Source organism: Rhipicephalus sanguineus, chromosome 11 (assembly GCF_013339695.2).
Source record: "Rhipicephalus sanguineus isolate Rsan-2018 chromosome 11, BIME_Rsan_1.4, whole genome shotgun sequence".
NCBI lineage: Eukaryota > Metazoa > Arthropoda > Arachnida > Ixodida > Ixodidae > Rhipicephalus > Rhipicephalus sanguineus.
Window position 1 is genome coordinate 132,228,811 of NC_051186.1, and position 21,231 is coordinate 132,250,041.

General features: G+C 47.6%; 2 protein-coding genes across 3 annotated transcripts; both read left to right on the forward strand.

Annotated features, from left to right (window-relative positions):
• Window positions 1–822, forward strand: LOC119374500 (proteasome assembly chaperone 4). The gene has a single exon (XM_037644617.2). The coding sequence runs from the start codon at window positions 173–175 to the stop codon at window positions 581–583; it is 411 nt and encodes a 136-aa protein (XP_037500545.1). The 5' UTR covers window positions 1–172; the 3' UTR covers window positions 584–822.
• Window positions 823–1,737: 915 nt separating this feature from the next.
• LOC119374499 (ras-related protein Rab-4B) lies at window positions 1,738–21,231 on the forward strand. 2 transcript variants are annotated; one of them, XM_037644616.2, is made up of 7 exons: window positions 1,738–1,881; window positions 2,931–3,011; window positions 4,008–4,122; window positions 5,276–5,338; window positions 6,120–6,274; window positions 9,087–9,182; window positions 17,456–21,231. In XM_037644616.2, the coding sequence occupies exons 1-7, from the start codon at window positions 1,866–1,868 to the stop codon at window positions 17,566–17,568; spliced, it is 639 nt and encodes a 212-aa protein (XP_037500544.1). In that variant the 5' UTR covers window positions 1,738–1,865; the 3' UTR covers window positions 17,569–21,231. The 2 variants fall into 2 exon arrangements, with proteins under 2 accessions (XP_037500544.1, XP_037500543.1); XM_037644615.2 differs by lacking the exon at window positions 1,738–1,881 and adding an exon at window positions 2,162–2,281.

Here is a 21,231-nt window from a genome sequence, read left to right on the forward strand (position 1 = left end):
TATGGCCGCTCCCACATAAGGCATTGTTCGTCATTTGCCTTTTCCGCGGGGGTATCGTACGACGCGATTTTGCGTACTGCAGACGCGCCGGCGTTTCGTCGACGCATGCTCAGCGCAGTATACGATCTTCGTTGGCTAACAAACTCGTTGGGCAAGTGAAAGAGACCGCGAAATGCCGGCGACATCGTCAACGACAGCAACACCGGCGGCAGCGGTGACTGAGGCTAGCAGCGGCTTCAGGACGCACCAGTTCTCGCGTCACTTCAACGGCAACAGCGTGCATTTCCTCGTGCTTCGCATGGAGTCCAGTTTTTTCCTCTGGGTCGGCTCGCAGAGCGGCTGCCTCAAGAACCTCTCGGCCGCCATGTCGACGGCCTTCGAAAAGGCGCCCACCGCGTGCTCCCTCATGGGCGACGCCTCCGACTTGACGTCCAACGCGCTAGCCTCGAAACTCGCCAAGCGGACGGGAGGTCGTCAGGTGTTCGTCAGTTACAACGTGCCCGCCACCGACGCGGCGACGGTGAACTTCGTGCACGAATCCATCGTAGAGGAGATGTCTGTCAAACCGGACATGTTCCACTGAAAATGAGGCGGCTACGATTCAGTGTCGGCGTGCTGTGTTCGTGAACGCCGTGTTTTGTTGTTCAGCACGGCGAAAGACTTAATTGCAAGATGCGCGCAAAAACTCGCGTCTTTTGTTCTTGTAGTTCTGACTTTGTTTCCACGACCCATATCTAGTTAAGGACTTGACTGTTATTTGGCGCGGATTACTTGGTTGGGTTTAATAAGAATAACACAATAAAAAATATTCATAAACGAAATCATTACTGTGTACAAACGTAAAACTAAATCACACAAAGTCGCATGTGTTATCCGTCGGCGAAGTTAAGCCACCCGAGGTGCACACGATGCTTAGAATAACAGAGCTGGGCTGGTTTGTACGTAAAAGGCTGACAGCCCTTTCAATTGTTAGTCGGCGTTTGCGGTTCTCTTCTCTTTTGTGTCCGTTTTTGCACGCCCAGTCTTTTAACATGTCTCCAGACACGGATTATATGAATAATGAAATGGGACGAGTGTGTTGGCAACATGTTTAGGTTTCGTTGTAACGAAATCTTCGTTATACAGGGTCGGAATGAAGGCCGCCACAACAAACGGGCTTCGTCTCTGTTTCTTCGCTCACTCGTCAGGTTTCGTCGTAATAGTGCGTTACGTGTCGTCACCAACGTTTATATAGCCGCTGCAATAAAACTGCACTCCAAAGATGTCCAAGTTTGTCCCGATAAAATTAACAATCAGCTCGTCGGTGCGGAACGATGCCTGCTTTGAGCATTTGTTTTTTGTTTGTTTTGTACTAGGGCGCCTAGCAGCAGCGCAGGAACATCGACTGGCGTTCCCTTTCTCCTTTTTTTTTTTTTTCACGCAGCAAGAATACTTCTTGGTGCGGCAAAATATTATTCATTGAAAATGCAAATCAGAACGAGCGGAAAAAGACACGCTTGCGGAACTTGCGCCTGATATCCAGAAAGAAGAAACGTATGCTAAACGCCGATTTAATTTTATGCAGCGCTTGCGAATTTTTAGCGAGAAAACGTAGCCGCGCTTCGGATCAAAGCACGCCTTTGTTCCCCAACGATTAGTTTCGGAACAAAAAGAAAGCGCATAACGTCACTGGTGACGTAGCCAGGTGTCGGCTTCCGCGTTGGCTCGCTGCTTGTTTACGAAGCCACGGAAGTAGCCAGCCCGCCAGCCGTCCACTTTGGCAGACGGCGAGAAAAAGCGCCGAGGGAGCTGCTTCGATGCGCTGCTGCGCTCCGGGCGCCGTGTAAATTTGATGCCCCACAACTGGCATCGTAGTGCAGGGCAGCATGTCCGAATCCTACGGTGAGTCACCTTAACGGCGTCGCCGTGATCCCGCATACTTCGATCGTGCGAAGTGAGGAGAAAGAAAGTAGCGTGCGTGATTGTATCGCCCCCCTCTACCACCACCTTCGACCAGCTGTGTGTTGTACGGTTTGCAGCGGGCTCGTCTCGCCCAGTAGGCCTACATCGGTCTTTGCTCGTACTCCTTGCCGGCGTTTAACCTCGTCGACGCATCGCAGTCCCGACTTGTAACGAAAACTGGAACTACGTCTGCGAAGACGTTTAATTTTCCCAGCGCCCATCTGACGACGTCTCGTTCCTGGGGCTAAACCTAAGAACTTCGCCCCAGGGTGCGGCTTTCGCCTACTGCTACTGCACAGCTCTCGGAAAAACTCGGCGATGCTGAAGCGTAGGAAATCGGGTACGCCACAAGAAGCCGTGCATGTTTTCGCAGCGGCGTTCGGAAAGATCGCCGGCGTTTTGAGGGCTTTTAACGACGACGCGTCTCTTGTGTGTTCCGGTTTTAACCCACCGATTGTCAAGCGACTCGCTTGTTTGATGCTTGCGCGCGATTGCTGTCACACACGCAGGTTACTCGCACTACGCTCATCAGCTGTCTGATCAAGAGGACGAAAAGAGGCCAAGTTTGCCGAAGCCGTCGATTCTAGCATTCCTAGGCGCGTCGTATGTATCGATAGAAGATCGAAGCGGCTATTTTTCCCTGATAATTGTCTGTGTAGATAAGGTGCCGTTTATTTCGCTCGCAGCCCAAGTGAGACAAACAGACGAAGTTGCGCTATTGTTTCGGGCAGCGTTTGTACGATTTGTTTGTTTGTTATGCGTTCACACCCCCCATCACCATGTCTTCTCCTTCAGTCGGGCAGTGACGTGACGCGTGGAAACTTGATTGCTTCCTCGCCATAATCTCTTCGCCGGGAAACTACGTTGAGCATCTTAATTGCGTTTGCCGGATTAGTGGGATCCCGCGGGCTTTATTCGATCCGTGTCGGCGACCGCTTCGTCTTAATCTCCCTCCGGCCGACCTAATCCGTTCCTGCTTTTCTTCGCAGATTATCTGTTCAAGTTCCTGGTGATTGGCAGTGCAGGGACGGGCAAGTCATGCCTGCTTCACCAGTTCATTGAAAACAAGTGTGAGTCAACGTTTGTGCATTGTTGTCATGCCTTGTTTGTTGGATCGTGTACTTTCGGCCGGGTGTTCGCGCGATCACTGGTCCGGGGTTTGTGTCATACGCGCAGTCACGTGGTTCGTTTCCAGCGCCGCCGCTCGGTGAACGAGCAAATAATAATAAAACAGGTTTGATGGAGTGGCGAAACAATTAGTGTGCCTATAACGCCGTGACCGACCGATTCGAAACTGATAAAAAACCTCGTTCGGCCAGGCCTTCGCGTGTATGTAATCCGCGTTGGAGTGTGGCACTCTGACCTTGCTTGAGTGTGGAAATTTCTCTTTCTAGCGTTTATGCATGCCAGCTTTGATCAATTCGAGAAGCTTGCCAACAGCGCTGCATAACACTTTGTTCATGGTTGTCTCGAGAACTGATGAAATTTTCATTCGCACTCAGTAAATTGTTAAAGGTAGCCATACACGAGCTGAAGATTATGAAGAAAGCGCACGACATCATTTATACAGTTATATTGTGACCAATGCCACGGATTATGGTCGGCTGTGATCTTCGGAGCTAACTTTGCTCAAATGTTAGAAGACGATGCTTACAGGAGAGGCTAAGTCAACATGCTTTGGCAATGCCTTGTTTTATGCGGTGAGCCTAACGTTAGAGGCTGGAACATGCTTCCAAGAGCTTTTTTCCAGAAATTTCTTTTTGAAAAAAATTCTGTTGTTGCTACTGGCAATGCTTGCGTTTGGATTTCACCGCACACCTGACCGTCAGTAGATGTATGAATATCCATATAAACAAGGCACTCAACGAAGTGAAATGTTTTTATTGAATAGTGCCAGCTGAGAAACGGGGCCATGATGCACATCAAGGCAGTGCTAAGTGATCAGTATCCTGAAGTCGTTGGCATAAAATTGCACACTACTGCATGTGCATGTCGCATTGATGGCAAATTCATCCATGACACAAGCACGTTGGCTTAGTCATTTGTTTGGATTGGGTTCTGCACAGTCAAAGCCGAGTCCAACCACACCATCGGCGTCGAGTTTGGCTCCAAGGTGGTGAATGTCGGCGGCCGGTCCGTCAAGCTGCAGATTTGGGACACTGCTGGCCAGGAACGATTCAGGTAGGCACACCTCTCGATCAGCAACGTGATTGCTGGTCTTTTGTAATGTAGCTCAGCAGGTTCGAATATTGTGCACTTAATTGCGTTGCATATGCAAACACACTGAATGAGGCCCGTGTGCTTAGATTTAGGTGCATTTAAAGAACCCCAGGTGGTAAAAGTTTCTAGAGCCCTCAACTACAGCGTCTCTCATCATATTGTGGCACTGGGATTTAAAACCGCAACAATTATATTATTAAAGCTGGAATCACAGTATGTGTATGCCTTTGTACTGTACATTGGACAGTATTTAATGTGTGTGAAACATTCTTTGTTGCTGAACGATACATTGTTTTATTGCTGACACGTTGGACACAGAAGTCCATCACCAGTGAAGTGGTATCTTCGTTGCAATTGCCTGCATGTTGCCAAGTGCACTCAGTGCTTACAGAGATTTGAAACTCCTAGCAGATGCAACTCGAGATGACCAAAGCGATGGCAGCTCTCCGATGGTGGGTTCATTGATCGTGGGGCTCATGACGTCAGTCTAGGGCGTGTGCTCATTGGTGCAGTTTTGTGTGCATCCACCTTCTAGGCGGAAATGTCGCTGCCTTCTCAAGTTGTGCCCCACTATAGCTGTATTCTTAGCACAATTGGTCTTTAGTGGATTGCCAGTTGCTGTGGAATTCTTTTTTGGACTCTGCAGTAACTGCATGGATTATTCCAGTGGAGTCTATTGGCTGCCATGCGTGTTCCTACTATCAGGACTCGTGTTTGCACATCATATCCAATGCCTTGTTTTCCCTTATCTTAACGTGGGCCGTTGTGTGGTAACGATTGCACAGTCTGTCTCTGCACAGTCTGCTTCTTGTAAACAAATGCTCCCTGCTGTGTAGCAGTAAAGCTTTTTAGCCATTGCTGCCCTAATATCAAGTCATCAATTGCTTGGCAGTAATTTAGCAAATTATTCAGCGAACAATTGTTATACTTAAAACAATGTTCAACCCGTGAGTACTGTACATTTCTGAACGAAATCTCCTGCGAGTGTGGCCCCTGGAAGGCACCTTTTCGTGTGGTTGTGCAAAGAATTATTGCCATCTTCATAGGGAGGCTAAATTTGGTAGATCTTTGCTCACTGTGCAACTTTGCACGCTCCCGTGGATTCTCTCTTCAGGTCTGTGACCAGGAGCTACTACCGAGGAGCCGCAGGTGCCTTGCTGGTGTACGACATCACGAGGTTGGTATCATCCCACATTGGGCATTCTGCATTGAGGCTTTAAAGCTGCATGGCCATAAAACACAGTTTCATGTTTATGCATCTGTTCTTACCACTGTTGCTGTCACGGTTGACCACTGTGGGCAGGCAGAATCGTTTTGAGAACTAGTGCAGATGCATGGCAGGTTGATTTAGTTCTGAAGCTATTGTGGATGGTTCGAGTATGTGTGCCTGGCCAGATGTAGGGGGTTATTATGAAACCGTGCTGTAACATATGCAGTGTGTGTCACATAGACTGTGTCAGGAGCTGTCAACGTATGAACACTGCACTTCGTACACCATCACTGTAGCCTTGTTAAAAACAACTGGACTCCTACCAACTGCTCCACTGGGGGTTTTTGACATAGTGTCAGTCCGTGGCCTTTAATCTTCAATAGGTAGTTGAAGGTTTGAGGTGGCCTTTAGCCAGAGAGAGGCTCTCAGCTCGAAGCAAGCCGTTCTGTGATGTAAACCTTTTTTTTTATCAAAAACAATTTTGTCCTCGAACCAGCCTTTGACATTCGGTGAACTAGATTTCAATGCTGCTGTTTGCACATAATTTTGGAATAAGCTATTTACTGGTAATATTCAGTTACAGAGTTGTCATATTTGAGCACTTCATTCTTTAATTCTCCCCCCCCCTTTTTTGCTTCATCTTTTTTTTTCTTTTTTTTTTCTGGGGGGGGGGGGTGCTGGGATGTCCCGACTTCTCTTCTGGCCTTTACCTGTGTTTGGCCCTGTCTCTTTCTTCTGTTGGCTGCAGCCGAGAGACGTACAATGCCCTGACGAACTGGCTGACGGATGCGCGCACTCTGGCAAGCCCCAACATCGTCATTCTGCTTGTGGGAAACAAGAAGGACCTGGAGGACGACCGTGAGGTCACCTTTCTCGAGGCGAGCCGGTTCGCCCAGGAGAATGGTGCGTGTGCTCCACGGCCCCCTTGTCTCTCCAAATGGAAAGCCTTCCCGACTGCTGCCATCTTGCCGAATGGCTCCTGCACAGATAATGAAACAGTTGTTGTGTGTCTGGTGGTAGTATTGAACCTTGAGTGTCCCAAAGCATTGTCTTAGTGTTCCCACCTCTAGGCCACACAATTGCGCTCACACTTCATTCGGACTGATGGCTACTAGCTCTTCAGAGAAACCACCTGTGTGCCAAGCCGTGTTGCACGAACAGGAGCATTTGTGTACGGCTGGTTTGCATTAGACCAAAGGTGCAGGAATGAAATGAGACAGTTTACCTTACCGTAGTGTTTTTCTTTGGTCCTAGCATTGAACTGAAACAGGGCACATTGAAGGCATTTATGGGCAATGTGGAAGCGCTGCCTTTTCAACAGTGTTTCGGCATTTAGAACCTCATTGCAGGCAAATTATGTTCAGTAAAACCTCAACTCGAACTTGCATATCTCGAACAATTGGTTAACCGAAGATTTTCCGTGACGCCGAACCATTTCCCATATGTGCCATGTAATTGTAGCCCTTTATCTCGAAGTATTTTCTCTAGTTAGGCTCTGCATCATCGGGCCAGCGTTGTCCATCTTTTACACATCTCCGGTAACCTGGCCAAAACTCATGGCGTACGTTGTTTACGAAACAGACCCGCGTGGTGACTACATTAGATAAGTGCATCGCTTTCCGGTTCAGTGCTTGCACGAACTTCAAAACTCAAGTAAGATACATTTTAAGCTCCGTTTGTGGCTCATAATGTACAGATCACACCTGACTGTCGCATTGCAGTGTGATGTGACAGACAAATTGTGTTTGAATTCTTGTGTCGGGACATCTTTTAAAACCTTTTGAACAGATGGTTTTGAGGCTCCTGTTGAAAAGCTGGCGAGTAAAGTTTTCAGATTGAACTCAGCTTTTCACTGCAATTTACACAACTTTGCTCATCTTTAAAACCTGCTTGTATAGAAATTTTTTCTGGTTTTTACTACGAGTTAGCAATGTATCACTGTATAGTACAGCTGCAGCACCGAATAGAGCAAGAGACAGACGACTGGAGCACCAAAATCATGACATGCGGTGCTCGTGTCCACAAGCATGCCGATGATCATTGTTGGATGTAATCCACTTTTCTAAAGTGATATAGGCCAACTTGAAACGGGTTCTCCCGAAGCCATCATTTTCAGATGCTATTCAAAGCCTTGCTGCTCGAGTCTTGGCCGACTTGTGCTAATCTTTTTCCACTGCAGCTTTTTTTATGAAGCCGCCTTCCATTGTTGTCCCTATCTCAGATTGTCTGAGGGACAACACAGAAGGTGCAAACACAGCACTATGCACACTTCCAGAGAAGCTGTGCATTTACAGCACAGGCTGTTATGAGCTCACAACAACAGCTGATTTTTGTGGCTTACCGTATTTACTCGAATCTAACGCGCACCTTTTTTCCGGAAAAACGAGTCCAAAAATCGCATGCGCGTTAGAATCGAGTACCGAAAAAAAAAAAGAAACTCGGTTATCGTATTGCCATCGACATTTCAAAATGGCCACCTCCTACGATTTCTGCCGTTTTTTCAGTTCGTACGTGTGCTGAGGAGATTGTCATCCCGTTCTGCGTTCGCATCGACGGCATGGAAGTGCCGACTCCAAATACTCGACGAGTGTACCACGATGCCGCATTTAAAAGAATAGTTATTACATGTGCAGAGAGACGGACGGAAATCGGGCCGTATCGCGGTCGTTCGGATATAGTTCGGAGTTCCCGAAACGTGCGTGCGAGACTGGCGCAAACAGAAGCAGAAGATTTTTTACAGCAAAGCTTCACGGAAAGGTTTCAGTGGACCAAAGCAGGGCCGGTTTCCCGAAATCGAAGAGCGTTGACAGCGACAAGGAGTTGTCAGACAGCGACGAGGACTGATCCATTACGCGACTCGTATCGCCGCCGTAGTGGTGACAGTTTTAGCGGCAAGGCCCGCTTTTTGACTTTGTGTTTTACTTTTTTGAAACTTTAGTTCTTTAAAACCCAAATACATGTTCTTCTGAATGTGCGAAGTTTGACTCCTACGGACTTTTTTTGTTCTTTTCTCTCACGAAAAATGGGTGCGCGTTACAATCGATGTATTGCTTTTTTTTTTTTTTTGGTCGCGGAAAACGGGTGCGTGTTACAATTGAGGGCGCGGTAGAATCGAGTAAATACGGTAGTGGTCTGCCGCCACTGGTGTCCATTGGAGCTATTGTGCACATTGAGCAAAAAAAAAAAAAACAGGGTTCGAGGTTTATTCGAACCCAGGCCCTCTGCGTGGCAAGCACTGCCACAGAGCCACACCAGTGCTTGAACCTTTTTTGGAAAAAGACCCTATACAAGCATCATCTGTGGCGAGGAAATGCATGAACATATGTAATATTGCATGGCAGAAGGCATCACACCATGGGAATTGCATAACGAGTGGGTGGTTTAAAGCTTTCCGCCCATTACGAAGGGTTCAGTGATAATTCATCACCGTCATCTTCACCCACCACAGCAACAACAAAATGGACAGCTATGCAGGTGCGCAAATTCCTTTAGGAGTACATAGTGGGTGCTATGTATAGTGGGAACCTTGCAACTGCACTTGCAGGTGCCCAAAGAGAGTTTACAGCATTATGAAGGCCACCCCACCAGCTTGTGCTGTGACTGCTGCATGTTCTGCACAGGCCTGGCGTTTTTCTTTTTTTGCTTTTTCTGTGTATTCTGACATCTCAGTAACTTTGTTTTTAAAAATTTGCCACTCTCGCCTTGGTTTTTGCAGAGCTTATGTTCCTGGAGACCAGTGCCCTGACGGGCGAAAACGTGGAGGAGGCGTTTCTCAAGTGTGCAAAGACAATACTGGCCAAGATCGAGTCTGGTGAGTTGTCGATGCGTGTGCCAGGTGTAGCGCAGAAATGTTGCTTCGCCTCTGCACGTGGGTGCTGGGGCAGATTTTCTTGCCATCTAGGCAGCATTGGCCGCCTCCTGCACATACAGTCCACACTTAAAGGGGTACTGACACAGTATTTCGCGGCCAAGATAGCCTGTGGGATCGATTCCGGTGAACATGCATATATCATCTGCAAAATACCAACAGCGAATATAGCTTTGAAGTTATTTTAAGTGAATTTTGAAGTTTGCGTGAGCGATCGACATCCTCGCGCTACTGACACTCTGAAAGGGGACCCTCTTTCACATGACCACGCTGCAACAAGTTATGATGACGTCACAGCCGCCATGTTTTTTTGCCGCGTTTGCTCCAGCAGCCTACTTCTCGGCGGCTGCTCGCGAACCGTGCGGAAGTGCGTCACAGTTCTATGTGCTGACGTGATCGAGTGCTGCATCCGCTAGGTGGTGATAGTTGCACTTGGAGGCTTGTCGTTTTTGAAACCGAAACTGATACTGGTCGGCAATGAGGAGCCTGTAATTATCTGTCGCACGCTGCAGCAAACAATGTGCCATGTTATGACTAACAGGCCTCCAGCAACACATTGCAGCAAAAAAATGCGAGGCCAAAATTTTCGTGTCAGTACCCCTTTAACCCCTTTACTGCTTTGGACGAGCAGAGCTCGTCCTGCCCAAACTGTCCCCAAACTGCTTTGGACGAGCAGAGCTCGTCCTAGCGGAATAGGTACTCCCCTCTAGCGTTCAGGACAAGAAGCGCTCTTCTACAGCTTAGATTGCGTGTAATCCACCAGGTGGCAGCATTTACTTGGCAGTTTATTTTTCTCCTGTGGAAAGAGCGCGGTTTTTGTATGAAAAGATGGCTTGCGGTGGCAGTCACCCATGCATAACTGGCTCGTCAACACGAAAAAGAGGCTTTTCATGAAATTTTCCTCACCTTCTTCGAGTGATGATCATTCGGATACAGATGTTTATCTTGTGTCCGGAAGTGGAGACAGTGAAGGCGGTGAATTGAGCATCTCCTCCGGTGATGATGGGGAAAACAGCTCGGAAGCGAACATCGCGAGAGCTCGCCAGTGGATCCTGCTTGATGCGGACAATTCTCCTGTGAAGCCTCCTCACTTTCCACTCTTGGCCATTCCAGGCAAGACTTTCAACTTGTCATTGCCAGATGACCTTATGGAATATATTCAGCAGTTTCTTCAAATGTACTTCGTTTGCTCTCGGAAGCGAGGAGAAAACGGAAAAACATTGAGAAAGGAAACTCTATTTTGGTGCAGGAGCTGCAACAGGCCCCCCTGCGTTATTCCGTGTTTTGATTTGACTAAGCATGTGGTACAAATATTTTTTTCAACATCGACAAGCTGCTTTTTAGTACAATCAGTTTCGAAATCAGCAATAAAAAAAATAGGCACTTTTGGTTGGGAAGTTTTCCAAAAAATAAAGCACTGACACACCAGCGAAAGGCCAGACAAACATTTGCTCCTCTTCGCCGAGAACTTGTTGGAGAGGAAGCGACGAATGGCAAAAAGTTGAGACCTGCACCTTAGGCTTTTTCAGGGGGGACACGGCTATCAAGTGAAAATTTAAAAAATACCGTATTTACCCACATAATTTGCGCCCTCGCATAATTTGCGCACCCCTAATATTTAGCCAGGTTTGCTAAAAAAAATATTTACTTGCATATTTTGCGCTCCCCGCCCCACTCGAGCCAGCTTGCTGGCGCGCGCGCACAGGGAAACTTTGGACGGCCGCGCCCCCGCGGCCCTCACCGAGCAGGCGAGCGCAGTCATACTATAGTCATACACAAGACAGGCTGCGGGTGCGAAGTCCCTTCTTCCGATTACTTCGTTCCATTCTCCGGAATCCGCCGAGACCGTACCAACCATACCCGAACACCCAAATCTGTTCACGGGTTGTCGGAACTATTCGAGCGTTCTCCCGCCGTGAGAATGCATGCACGCGACACGTCACGGACTACTTTTTGCATCGGAGGCGTGCGAGGGCCAGTCGCGCACATTTCCCCTCGCTGACCCTCCTCCTCTGCGTCCGCGCTGCAACGCAGCCTTCGTTGATTTCGGAAGTTTAGGTTTCATGATCAGCCAGTTGCGTTTTCACTGTTCTCTTGCGCTGGGCTACAATAACTATTCGGCAAAATCCAAGCTCACTGTTATAGAATTTGCCTAAGGAAACGGGAACCGCGCCGCAGAAGAGTTCGCTGTTTAATACAAGACCGGGAAGGAGACCGTTCCGAGGACCGAAGCATGGAAAGTTTCCTGCCGTTGAAGAATACCTTTTCAAATATGTGCGAGAGCTTAGGCCCACCGGTATCGCCGTGCCATGGCACCTCGTTATTCCCAGCATTGTCGTGAAGAGCTTCAAGACGACGCCTCAGCGCACTTGACGGAACCAAGGACGACGCACTTTGGGAGGGCGGTGACAGCGGCCGCGGCAATGATTCTCAGTCGGACTTCTCAACCAGTGATTCTGACTAGACTGTGCATGACCGAATCTGGCTGGTTGAAGTACGTGCTAATTCTGTTAAAAACCCTTTGTTTGCGCTATAATTTATTTTCTTCTTTAATGTATTATATCGCGCGTGTTAGGACTATATATTGTGCATTATTTCAGATGTGCTCGCGAAATCTCCGCGCAATTTGCGCACCCCCTTTTCGGAGCTCCAAATTCGCAAAAAAGAGTGTGCAATTTATGCGAGTAAATGCGGTATATACAGCTCAGACCACTTATAACGTAACCGCTTACAGTGCAGTACCGGCTATAATGCGGTTTTTTTTACTCCCGTTTACCCTCCCATATAACTTCATGTATACGCATATCGCTTATTGTGCAGTCCCCCGAGATGAAAGACCGGTTATAATGCGGCTGCCAGAACGTTCTCAGAGATGCGAGGGAGCGAGCGTGCTTCTCAGCGGAGATGCGCCGGCGGGGGAGAGAGAGCGGCGACGGCGTTACGAAGTAGGAGGGGATGCGGAACAAACGAACAAGGAGCGAGGGGGGGAGAAAAAAAGGGATGACAGTGGGAGCCAGCAGCCCGGCGCGGGTGCGTGGTGTGAGGAGGGGGAGCGGTTGCGTGGCCGACGGAGAAGCCTTTGACCCCTTTTCTTAGGCCGCTTGACATGCGCGCTCCTCTACGTACGGGCGCCCGCATCTGCACCAAGGGCGCGTACCGCTGTTTGTCTCCGTCGGGAAAATATTTGCTTCGTCGTAGAGCGCAGATATCGCGCGTGCAACCTCGGTTCCTCCGCAAGTAACAATGCTTTTTGAGACGCGATTGAGCTTTCGCCTGTGCCACCAACAGGCGGACTTACAAGCTTGAAAGACTTTTCCGGGATAGTTGCCGTGGCTGTTCTCCCGACCATGCACCGAAACTTCGTTTCACACGTGATGCCCTCGGCTCACTAGTACGATCTCTTCTACGCCCGATCTCCGTGTTGTCTAGGGCAAGCTTCTCGCGACGGCATGCGAAGTTGCAACGCACACGCTAGGCCTAACAAGCGCTAGCTGCCATGTCGGTGGCCGCGGACTACAGAAGTTGCGGTTTGGTGCCGAGTCAGTGAAACATTGTGCAGTTGTTGCATTTAGAAGGGGTGACTTGCATCTTTAACTAAAACGTGGGTGTGCGTGTGAAACACTCAAGTGGTGGTTTGCGGTCATCACCGGCCGTTTTCGAGATCGCGCACGTGCAGTATGTTACCGCAGCGACTTCCCGTGATGGCGCATTTTTTCTGCATTCATTATGCCGGCACCGCAGGTCTGCGAACGCTAACCGTTCAACATTTTCAAATGTGAGCAGATGCAAACTTACGTCCCAGTCGCATGCTTCGATAGTCGGAATCGCGCACCTGCCTATTGGTCATGTTTTGCACACGTGCAACCTTTCAAAAATGTCGATTTGCTCATAGTGCGGTACCACTTATAGTACAGATATTCGCGACTCCGGCGACTTACTTTATTAGCGGTCTATGCTGTATATATATATATATATATATTTTAGTTAGGTTAATTAAATTTAAGAAAACACTCGTTTCAGCATCTACAACACGAACTCTGCACTATATCAGCATGACTATTCTGATACAGTGTGAAACGTGCTCTATGTTCCTCTTAAAAAAAAAAAAACTTAATTGTAAGTGCAGGTGGTAAAAAAGAAACTCAAGATTGTGCAAGAACATCAGAGTCCATGGAGCCATCTCTCATCATTCCCACCACTGAGAGCCACCAAGCTTTGCTAAGAGTTGCACCTTTCTGCTCCCATCCTCATTGATTACAATGTCCACGTAGAAGAGGCACAAAGAATGAAAAATCAGGGGCGCCTTGACAAATTTTGCTATATATGTGGACATCCTATTGGTGCAGCACGAGCACATTGAGAGGCGCTTTCTTACTGGCTGTTGCTATGTCAACTGCCGCTTTCTCTACCAACGGGGTGCTTCTTTACATGGCCTTTTTTTTTTTTTCTGGCTTTCTGTGTCCACTGTTTGTGTTCGTTGCTTTTACCATTTTCCCATTAAATTGGTACATTAAAACCTCGTTAATACATACCCACTTTAAACATACTAATAGAACTAGGGGTGTGAGAATATTCGAGATTTCGAATATTTTTCTAATAGTGTTTGCTATTCGATTCGACTCGCACTGGAATTTTACTATTCGAACTTCCGAAAAACAAATATACAGTCAACATCAGATTGAAAGTGACCCCTTTAGATTTTCAATATGCTTCACCTCATTACACTCTGGTATTGCAGCAAAGCTGCCTTTCAAGCTTTGTTACGGTCGAACTTTGCCAAGACACAGTCAACGTCAGATTGGAAGTGGTCCCTAGATTTTCAATATGCTTCACCTCATCACACCCCGGTATTGCGGCAAAGCTGCTTTTCAAGCTCTGCTACGGTTGCAAATGTATTAACTCAAGAAAACGCTGGTTCCAACATGGAGATGAAAGATGTGGCAGAGGTGGGGGCTCAGTTAATGCTGTTTTGGACCTGAAATTTGGGCAGGAAGTCCGAAAAATCGGAAGCCAAAGCTTTTTAGCATCTAAAATTTCAGATGTTCTTATATATTGACATCTACGAGGCAGGTTTGGAACTCCGGACTTGAAGGGAGCACACCCTTATCCGCCACATCAGTTGGTCTTCCACATAGTTGAAAGAGGAGGAGAGGCCGACGAAATGGCATCTTTGCCTATCACGTGTAAAGTGAGAATTCGGCCAATACATTGCCTTATTCTTGATAAGACAACTATGAAACACCACCCCGCCAGTGCTTCATCAACCTAGCGAAAAGAAACACTTTCATGTTGCTATCTCATAAGAATATGCTTAGGAATCCTCTCTTTTTTTTTCTGCATTTTCGTTTCGAAGTATTAGAAAAATATTCTAGAAATATTCAAAAAATATTCGATTTGCACTCACACTTGAATATTCGAATTCGCTTCGCACCCAAAATTTTGCTATTCGCACAGCTCTAGTTAAAACGTAGTTGCGATGGATCCCCGACCGAGTACCATACCGCCCAATGCATTCGCTGACCGTTTCAGCTGTAGTAGTTCACCCTGTGCCTACTAGTTATTGCATACCCTGCGTACCGCGAGAACTTTTTGTGCCATAAAATTTTACTGCCCCACTAAACTTTCCAACGCCACAATGGGCCGCCAAAGGTTTTCAGTCTTTTTGAGAAGTGCAGAAATCGGTCGATCACCGATTCCGACTTCCACGTGAGTGCGGTGAAGCCTTTGCAGGTAAGCATCGGGAAGGAACGAAGGTGAGGTGGGCGGCCAGCGATGAACGCGCCAGCATGACTTATCGCCAACAACCTTATCACAATAAGTATCTTCAGGTATCTGCTCGGGCATGCGTGCGGTGCAGCGGTACTTTTTAAGCCTACTGCACGCTTTTATTAGGCGACAACCTGAACGTGCTGGGCCGCCGATCACGCCGTCTTCAAGTGTGCACTGCTTTGTCGAAACGAAAGCAGATCGCTGTTGCATAGTTAACGTTGCGGGTCGCGGGTGCCGTGAAGCCTCGCTGCATTGACGCTGTCACGCTAAACGCATGCATATGGTACAGCAAGCGCAGCACTGTTGTAACTATACTGCGCGCTTTTATAAGGTGACCAGCACCGCTAGAGCATCGCAGAGTGCACATCGCATGCATGAAGCTCGTCATCGCTGCGTTAACCGAACAAGCTACCCGCCGCATCTGTGCACGAACTGGAGCGAAGTGGGTACGAAGAACATTCCCACGACAAATGCGCGCGTGCAGCACGGTAAGTGGCCCAGCAGTGACGGCGTGAGCTGAGTAGGCGACGCGCTGCACGCATCTAGCCAAGAGATGATCGTCTCCATGCGGCTGTACCGCGTTTCACTGGAACTGTCAGTTTTCATTTAGTAGCAGATCGTGGTATAGACACACATATCGTGGAAAGCAGACACTGTCTGTTGTGTCGCTATGTCGGTCACTTCATTGACTGCATATCTTGGACCCTGTAATAATTTCGAAATGCTCTTTATTGTCACCACCGCGCACTATTGGGCGGTCATGCCAGGATCCACTTTGGCAAAAAGAAAGAAAGGGCTTTGCAGTGGGTACTTTAGGCAGTATTTGCGGTGGCACTTTATTTCTTTGCTGGCGATGATGGCGTACACCAGAAGACGCAAATTTGTACTTGGTGGTTAATGCGTACTACCGTTTAGTGCGTAGTTATGCCGTGTTCCCGGCAGGTACGTATTAACGAAGTTTCACTGTATACGAGTTACACGTCTATGGTCAGCCTATTGAGTATGCGCTCGAGCACAGCACTATCGTACATTGTTTTTTTACGGTAGCATTAGATACACTGTACCTCAAAACAGTCGGCAAGAACCTGCCAGTGCGCGTAGAGGCACGGGAACGAGCACAGATGCGTCAATGTTTTCACCCACACAACGTTTACATTGCCACATGTAATGCATCACTCTACGACCCTGGGCTTTGCTTTGCTGCCTCTAGATGGCTGATGCGGTGTGGGATTGTACAGCACCATCGACATTTTTTGCTCCAGCGAGATCGCCAGCTTGTGAATGCCTCGCAGTAAGCACTGCCTCTCTGTCACCCCATGTGATCCGATGAAGGTTGCGCTTGGCTCTCCATATACCACTACGCGATTCCCACTTTGAGCTTGTCAAAACAAGCACCAGCTTGCCACCGTTTGTGGTCACGTACATCCAGCAAGAAAATGGCAGAGCAGCAAGGTTTTCCTGGGGCCTACAACAGGCCAGCATTCTGCTGGCAGTGTGAGTGCATAAATTACCACAGCAGCAAGCAATTGGAGGTCTACGTACATCAGAAATTTTGTTAAACCCTCCCTTTTGTAATTTTCTTTTTTCTGCTTTCCGATGCTGTCATTGTATGCAAGGACGTCGGGGATGCTTTTGGCCTACTTATGCCTTTGTAGCCATTACAGGTTATTCTGCCACCAGCGGGAACCTTTTTCTGATGGGGAGGGGTAAAATGCAACACTTGCGTACGCAGGTTCAGGCACACATACTGAACAGTACCGTGGAAGCACCCAGTTTTGTGCAAGTGCCCAGTGTTGACATTTACAGAACTTGAGAATTTTGAAAATTATATGTTAAGTTCAGGAGAGTTGCTTGTTGGGCAAGTTGGTACATACTTAGTTAACTACAAAAGAAGCCACAAAACGTCGAAAATCGGAAAACAGCAGAGCGGCAGAAAACAGAGACAGAGCGCAGAGACGTGGCACTAACAACTGGCGTTTATTTCAGAAAAACCTTCCCCCCTGACCGTACGACGCATGCGCAGATGACAAACAAAACCAAACACCCCAAAAAGCACACACAGCTAATCTAAGCAGATCACCTCTGTGCTAGAAACAAAAATTCTTTCCTGGTAAGATAAACAGAAGCAGCACTAACGCATTTGTCTGGACCAAGTTTCCAAATATGGAATGCCTCAATAATCTCCCGTTCTCGCTGCGTCTTAGCCTTACCTAAAATTGTCACCTTAGCAAACAGAGGCGAACAACCACACAACTTGCAGTGCAGCGGCAAGTTCTACCCACGGGCACCGGTGCTCAACCGGAAAGGCGCTCATATTTAGATTAACACAGTTTTCAGCAAAACTGGGGGTGCATGCTTCTGCGGTACTTTACGGTAGGTGGTCAGAGTTAATCTGTAGTCTCCCACTGCGGTGTGGGTCATTATCAGTAAATCGTTTCTCTTTACAGGTGAGTTGGACCCAGAGCGCATTGGATCGGGGATTCAGTACGGCGAGGCGACGTTGCGCAAGCTGAACCGCTCGCAGCAGCAGAGACGCCCAGGCGCCGAGTGCTCCTGCTGATGTCGAGACGCGAGACTCTTTTTCTTCCGCGGTGCCCGCCAGCGCCCCCACTTCTTGGCACGAGGGGGAGTGCACGCTCGTCACGGCAAAGCCCTCTGGAAGACGAAGGCCGCAACGAGCAGTCTCTGCAGCACTCGCCCCGCGTCATTCTTGTTTGCCAATTCTCAAGTGTTTCCACTTCTGTCTACCCTGCCTTTTTTTTTTTTATCCCCTCTTGTCGTTCTCATGTTCTTGATTACGAACTGTCTTCCTCACCTTGCTCTGTTCTAGTGTCTTCTTGCTTTTAATTAAGCCGCCAAGGAATTGGAACCACTTGGAACCAACCACTGCAGTGGTAAACATTATGCCGACAAGATGAGGAATTTCCTTTTTCTTTATATATAGACAGTCTGTTCGTAACTCCCGGGTGACTTGTCTGTCGTTCATTTTAAGTTTGTCTTTGGCCGCATCTACACATTTAGAAGGCTTACTGGACGGAATCTGTGTTCGGTTTATTTTGTCTGGTCGAGGCACTTGGTCTCAATTCCAGCTGAACCCAACGACGGTGTGGTTCGTCAATGTGGGGTGTGAAGCACAGCAAACCACAGACTTTGAAGGGAAGCTTGATTTAAGTGCTACTTGTTTAGAACCTCATCATTCATGCCTTCTTTTATTCTTCGTGTAATCAAGTGTAGATTAGGAGATATGTCTTTCGTGGCCATTTTTATGAGTTGCACAGTCCACATACCATGGCTAAGGGACTTCTTTTTTTTTTTGTCTGTAAAATGCAAAGGGCGTTTTTTTTTTTTCATAATTTGTGGCAGTCGTGTCGTTGTGCCTACGGTGTGGTAGTACTAGCTGTTTTTGGGCTCGGTTTTCTCAGGGGTTGACAGGTGTGAAAGCCCGTGGCTTTTGCGGTGTCGGTCGAGGTGCCATCCTGTCTGGCATGTCGTCGTTACCTGGATTGTTTCTTTTATGGGCAAATCCTGTGTCGAGATCTGCGAGACCTATGCTTCGTTGACTTGTCCGAAGTCGGGAAGAGGCCGTTTAGTTCTCCGCAGCTCTGTCCGCTCGGAAGCGCTCGTGCAAAGTCTCGCATCGCCCTGCGAGAGGACATTGTTGAAGCTTTGTTGAGAGCAACATATCACCGGATTCGAAGAAGAGATCCTCTCGGTCCCGCAGATGATGGGGCGGATTGTCAGGTCGAGTTCGCCCGGCAGCAATTTCGCGCTCGCCACGGTCCGTTTTCGCAAGTCAAGCGACGGTCACTGTGTGGGGATGGGCAGAGCGTGTTGCGGTGTGTTTTTTGGAGGTTGCTGATAAATGGGGGGTACGAGAGGCTTTGTTGGACGGGAGCGATCAAAAACGACATCGAGTGGCACATGGAAGACCGAAATCGAGAAAGCTTTCCATGTCTTAAACACCACTGGTGCTTTTCGTCGGAGAAAAGAGATTTCAGTGTAATCTTTGGAAGTGGACGGCTAGCAGTTAGTTCCCACAGCCTATGTTTGTCTAGTCAGATAGTCCCTCTTTTCTTTCGTCTTGTTCCACTAAGTGCAATTGTCGTTGGTCGTAGCGCGTCAGAGCTTGTCCCCTCGCTGCTGCTAATAAACGAGACGCTGTGACAAAGCATTTTTTTTTTTTTTGTATTCCTTTGTGCATTTTGTTGGAACATGTGAATCTGTTTGTGGCTTCTAAATGTTCCATATTTATTTTACAATGTCGATCTGTTTGTGCGTCTATGCTATTCTTTTTTTAATTGAGCCTCCTCTTCTACTCCTGCGAGGATGGACCTTTTTTATTTTTTGTATGAAGGCACATGTATCGCGGGAGAGTTTAATTAATCTAGGAGGCAGAGTGTAACATTGGGCAAGTTTATGCATAGCTTAACGAAAGACTTGTGGCACAAAATGAACAAGGGAAAAAAGAGGGAAGACAGGATAGGGCACCATATCCTGTCTTTTCTTTTTTTTTTTCTTTGTTCTGTTTGTGCCACAATTATTTCGTTAATCTGGAAGGCACCCTCATTTTGTCCTTGTTTGTTTTCGAGTTTTGAGCGTTATGCAAACGTTTTCCACCGCTTGTCCTGGCTGGAGCGGCGGTTGAGTGAATCTCGCTCGCCTGTATTATCGGTGGTTTCTTCTTTTTTTTCCAACATTCCACTTGACTGAAGTGCGGGTACATCCTTTGGTTTTCTTACTTGGTTGCCAAGGGAGACGAGGGGACCGAGCGCGAGCAGAGTAATGAGTGCAATAATGTAGCCGCTTGCTTTCGGATGTGTTAGTCTGTGTGTGCCGGGTGTGTTGCCCAGCGAGAGCTCGTATTTTCCGTTCAGAGAAAGACGGGTTTGGGAGTCTGGGGGAAACGTTGCCTTGGAGTTTTAGGAGCTCACTGTCTTTAGCGTAGTTACCAGATCGTAGTGTTTGTAAGGGAAGTGCAAAATTTAAGGGGAGAGGAAGAAAAGAAACGTTGTCGCAGTTATTTCGGTGACGTGCATGCTCGTTTACATAGTCGACGCTTCTGTCCATTCAAATTGGCTGGAAAAGCTTCTGCAGCCGATGCAGCATCGTGAAGGCTCCTGCATGGCTGTTAATCATTCCATTGGCAAATTTAGCTTCCTACCTAAGTGACGTCTTCAACTGGAGTTGCGACATTAGTCTAAGTGGCCGCTATTTGGCTGTGCATCAAAGAAACTTCTTAAGTCTTCTGTCACAGGCTTGTAAAGCTATGTAAAGCCTGTTTAGTTGACAATGGAGCTCAAGGTCTTGGTTTTATAATTAGAGACAGGTTATAAAAGTCTTAATAAAGCCAAATACACCGCCTGCCCATATTGGCGAGTTTGGGACATTTGTTAAGGGCAGAGGCTTTTGTATGGAATATGTGGTCACCGTTTCGGTGTTTAATTACAGCAGGAGTGCTTTGCCATAGCCTACCATTTCACAGGCAGCTGGGCCCACCCTTTGTCGTATTGTAAACAATCTGTCTACCGAACAGATGCGGAAAACTATATGTTACCACTCCTGCCCCCTTAGGTATTTGCACTGATGGCCCCTTTCTGACGGGGGAAGATTCTTGCATCTTTAGTGGGCTGGGGGTCATACGAGTCTGTGTTGGTCGCTGAACGCTGCGTCCGCAAAAGCCTTCACGGTGTCTGCACGTGCTACATTGTCCCTGTTAATTTCGTTCTTAGAGCATTTGCTTAGCATTTTAAAAAAAAGTGCGAGTCACTCCCACCCCCCCTGCACATACACACGTGTTGCATTTACACATTGCCAAGCACATGTTTTAAACGGGGTGTCTCTAACCAATGTACTATAACCTCTGCACAACAAGTTTGGTTGTGATCGATAGTGTGCCTCCTAACTGTGATTTTGTTTTTGTCTCGTGTAAACTGCAGTGTCACGTTACTTCTCTCTTTTCATTTTTTTTTTGTATTCAAGTTCATGTACCGTCAAATGACATTTTGACAGATGTGCTCTTTTGGTGTTACGTTCTCGGTACTTGGGTACAAGAAGCAGTCATTGTTAAGGCTACCAGTGTTATTTTTTAGCCTCTCGTCACCACGCATACACACATTAATATATACATACTATATATACAACAAGACATTGAATATATATAAGTAGCAGCTGACACTATGTATATAAGATTTATCTTTTAATAAAATGATCCAGCAGTTCAGAA

Excerpts from the sequence above, each read along its gene's own strand:
- LOC119374500 (XM_037644617.2), top strand. The coding sequence starts at position 173 with ATGCCGGCGACATCGTCAACGACAGCAACACCGGCGGCAGCGGTGACT.
- LOC119374499 (XM_037644615.2), top strand. The coding sequence starts at position 2,260 with ATGCTGAAGCGTAGGAAATCGG. Across the intron at positions 2,282-2,930 it reads GCTGAAGCGTAGGAAATCGG|ATTATCTGTTCAAGTTCCTG; the intron begins GTACGCCACAAG and ends TTTTCTTCGCAG. Across the intron at positions 4,123-5,275 it reads GCTGGCCAGGAACGATTCAG|GTCTGTGACCAGGAGCTACT; the intron begins GTAGGCACACCT and ends TTCTCTCTTCAG.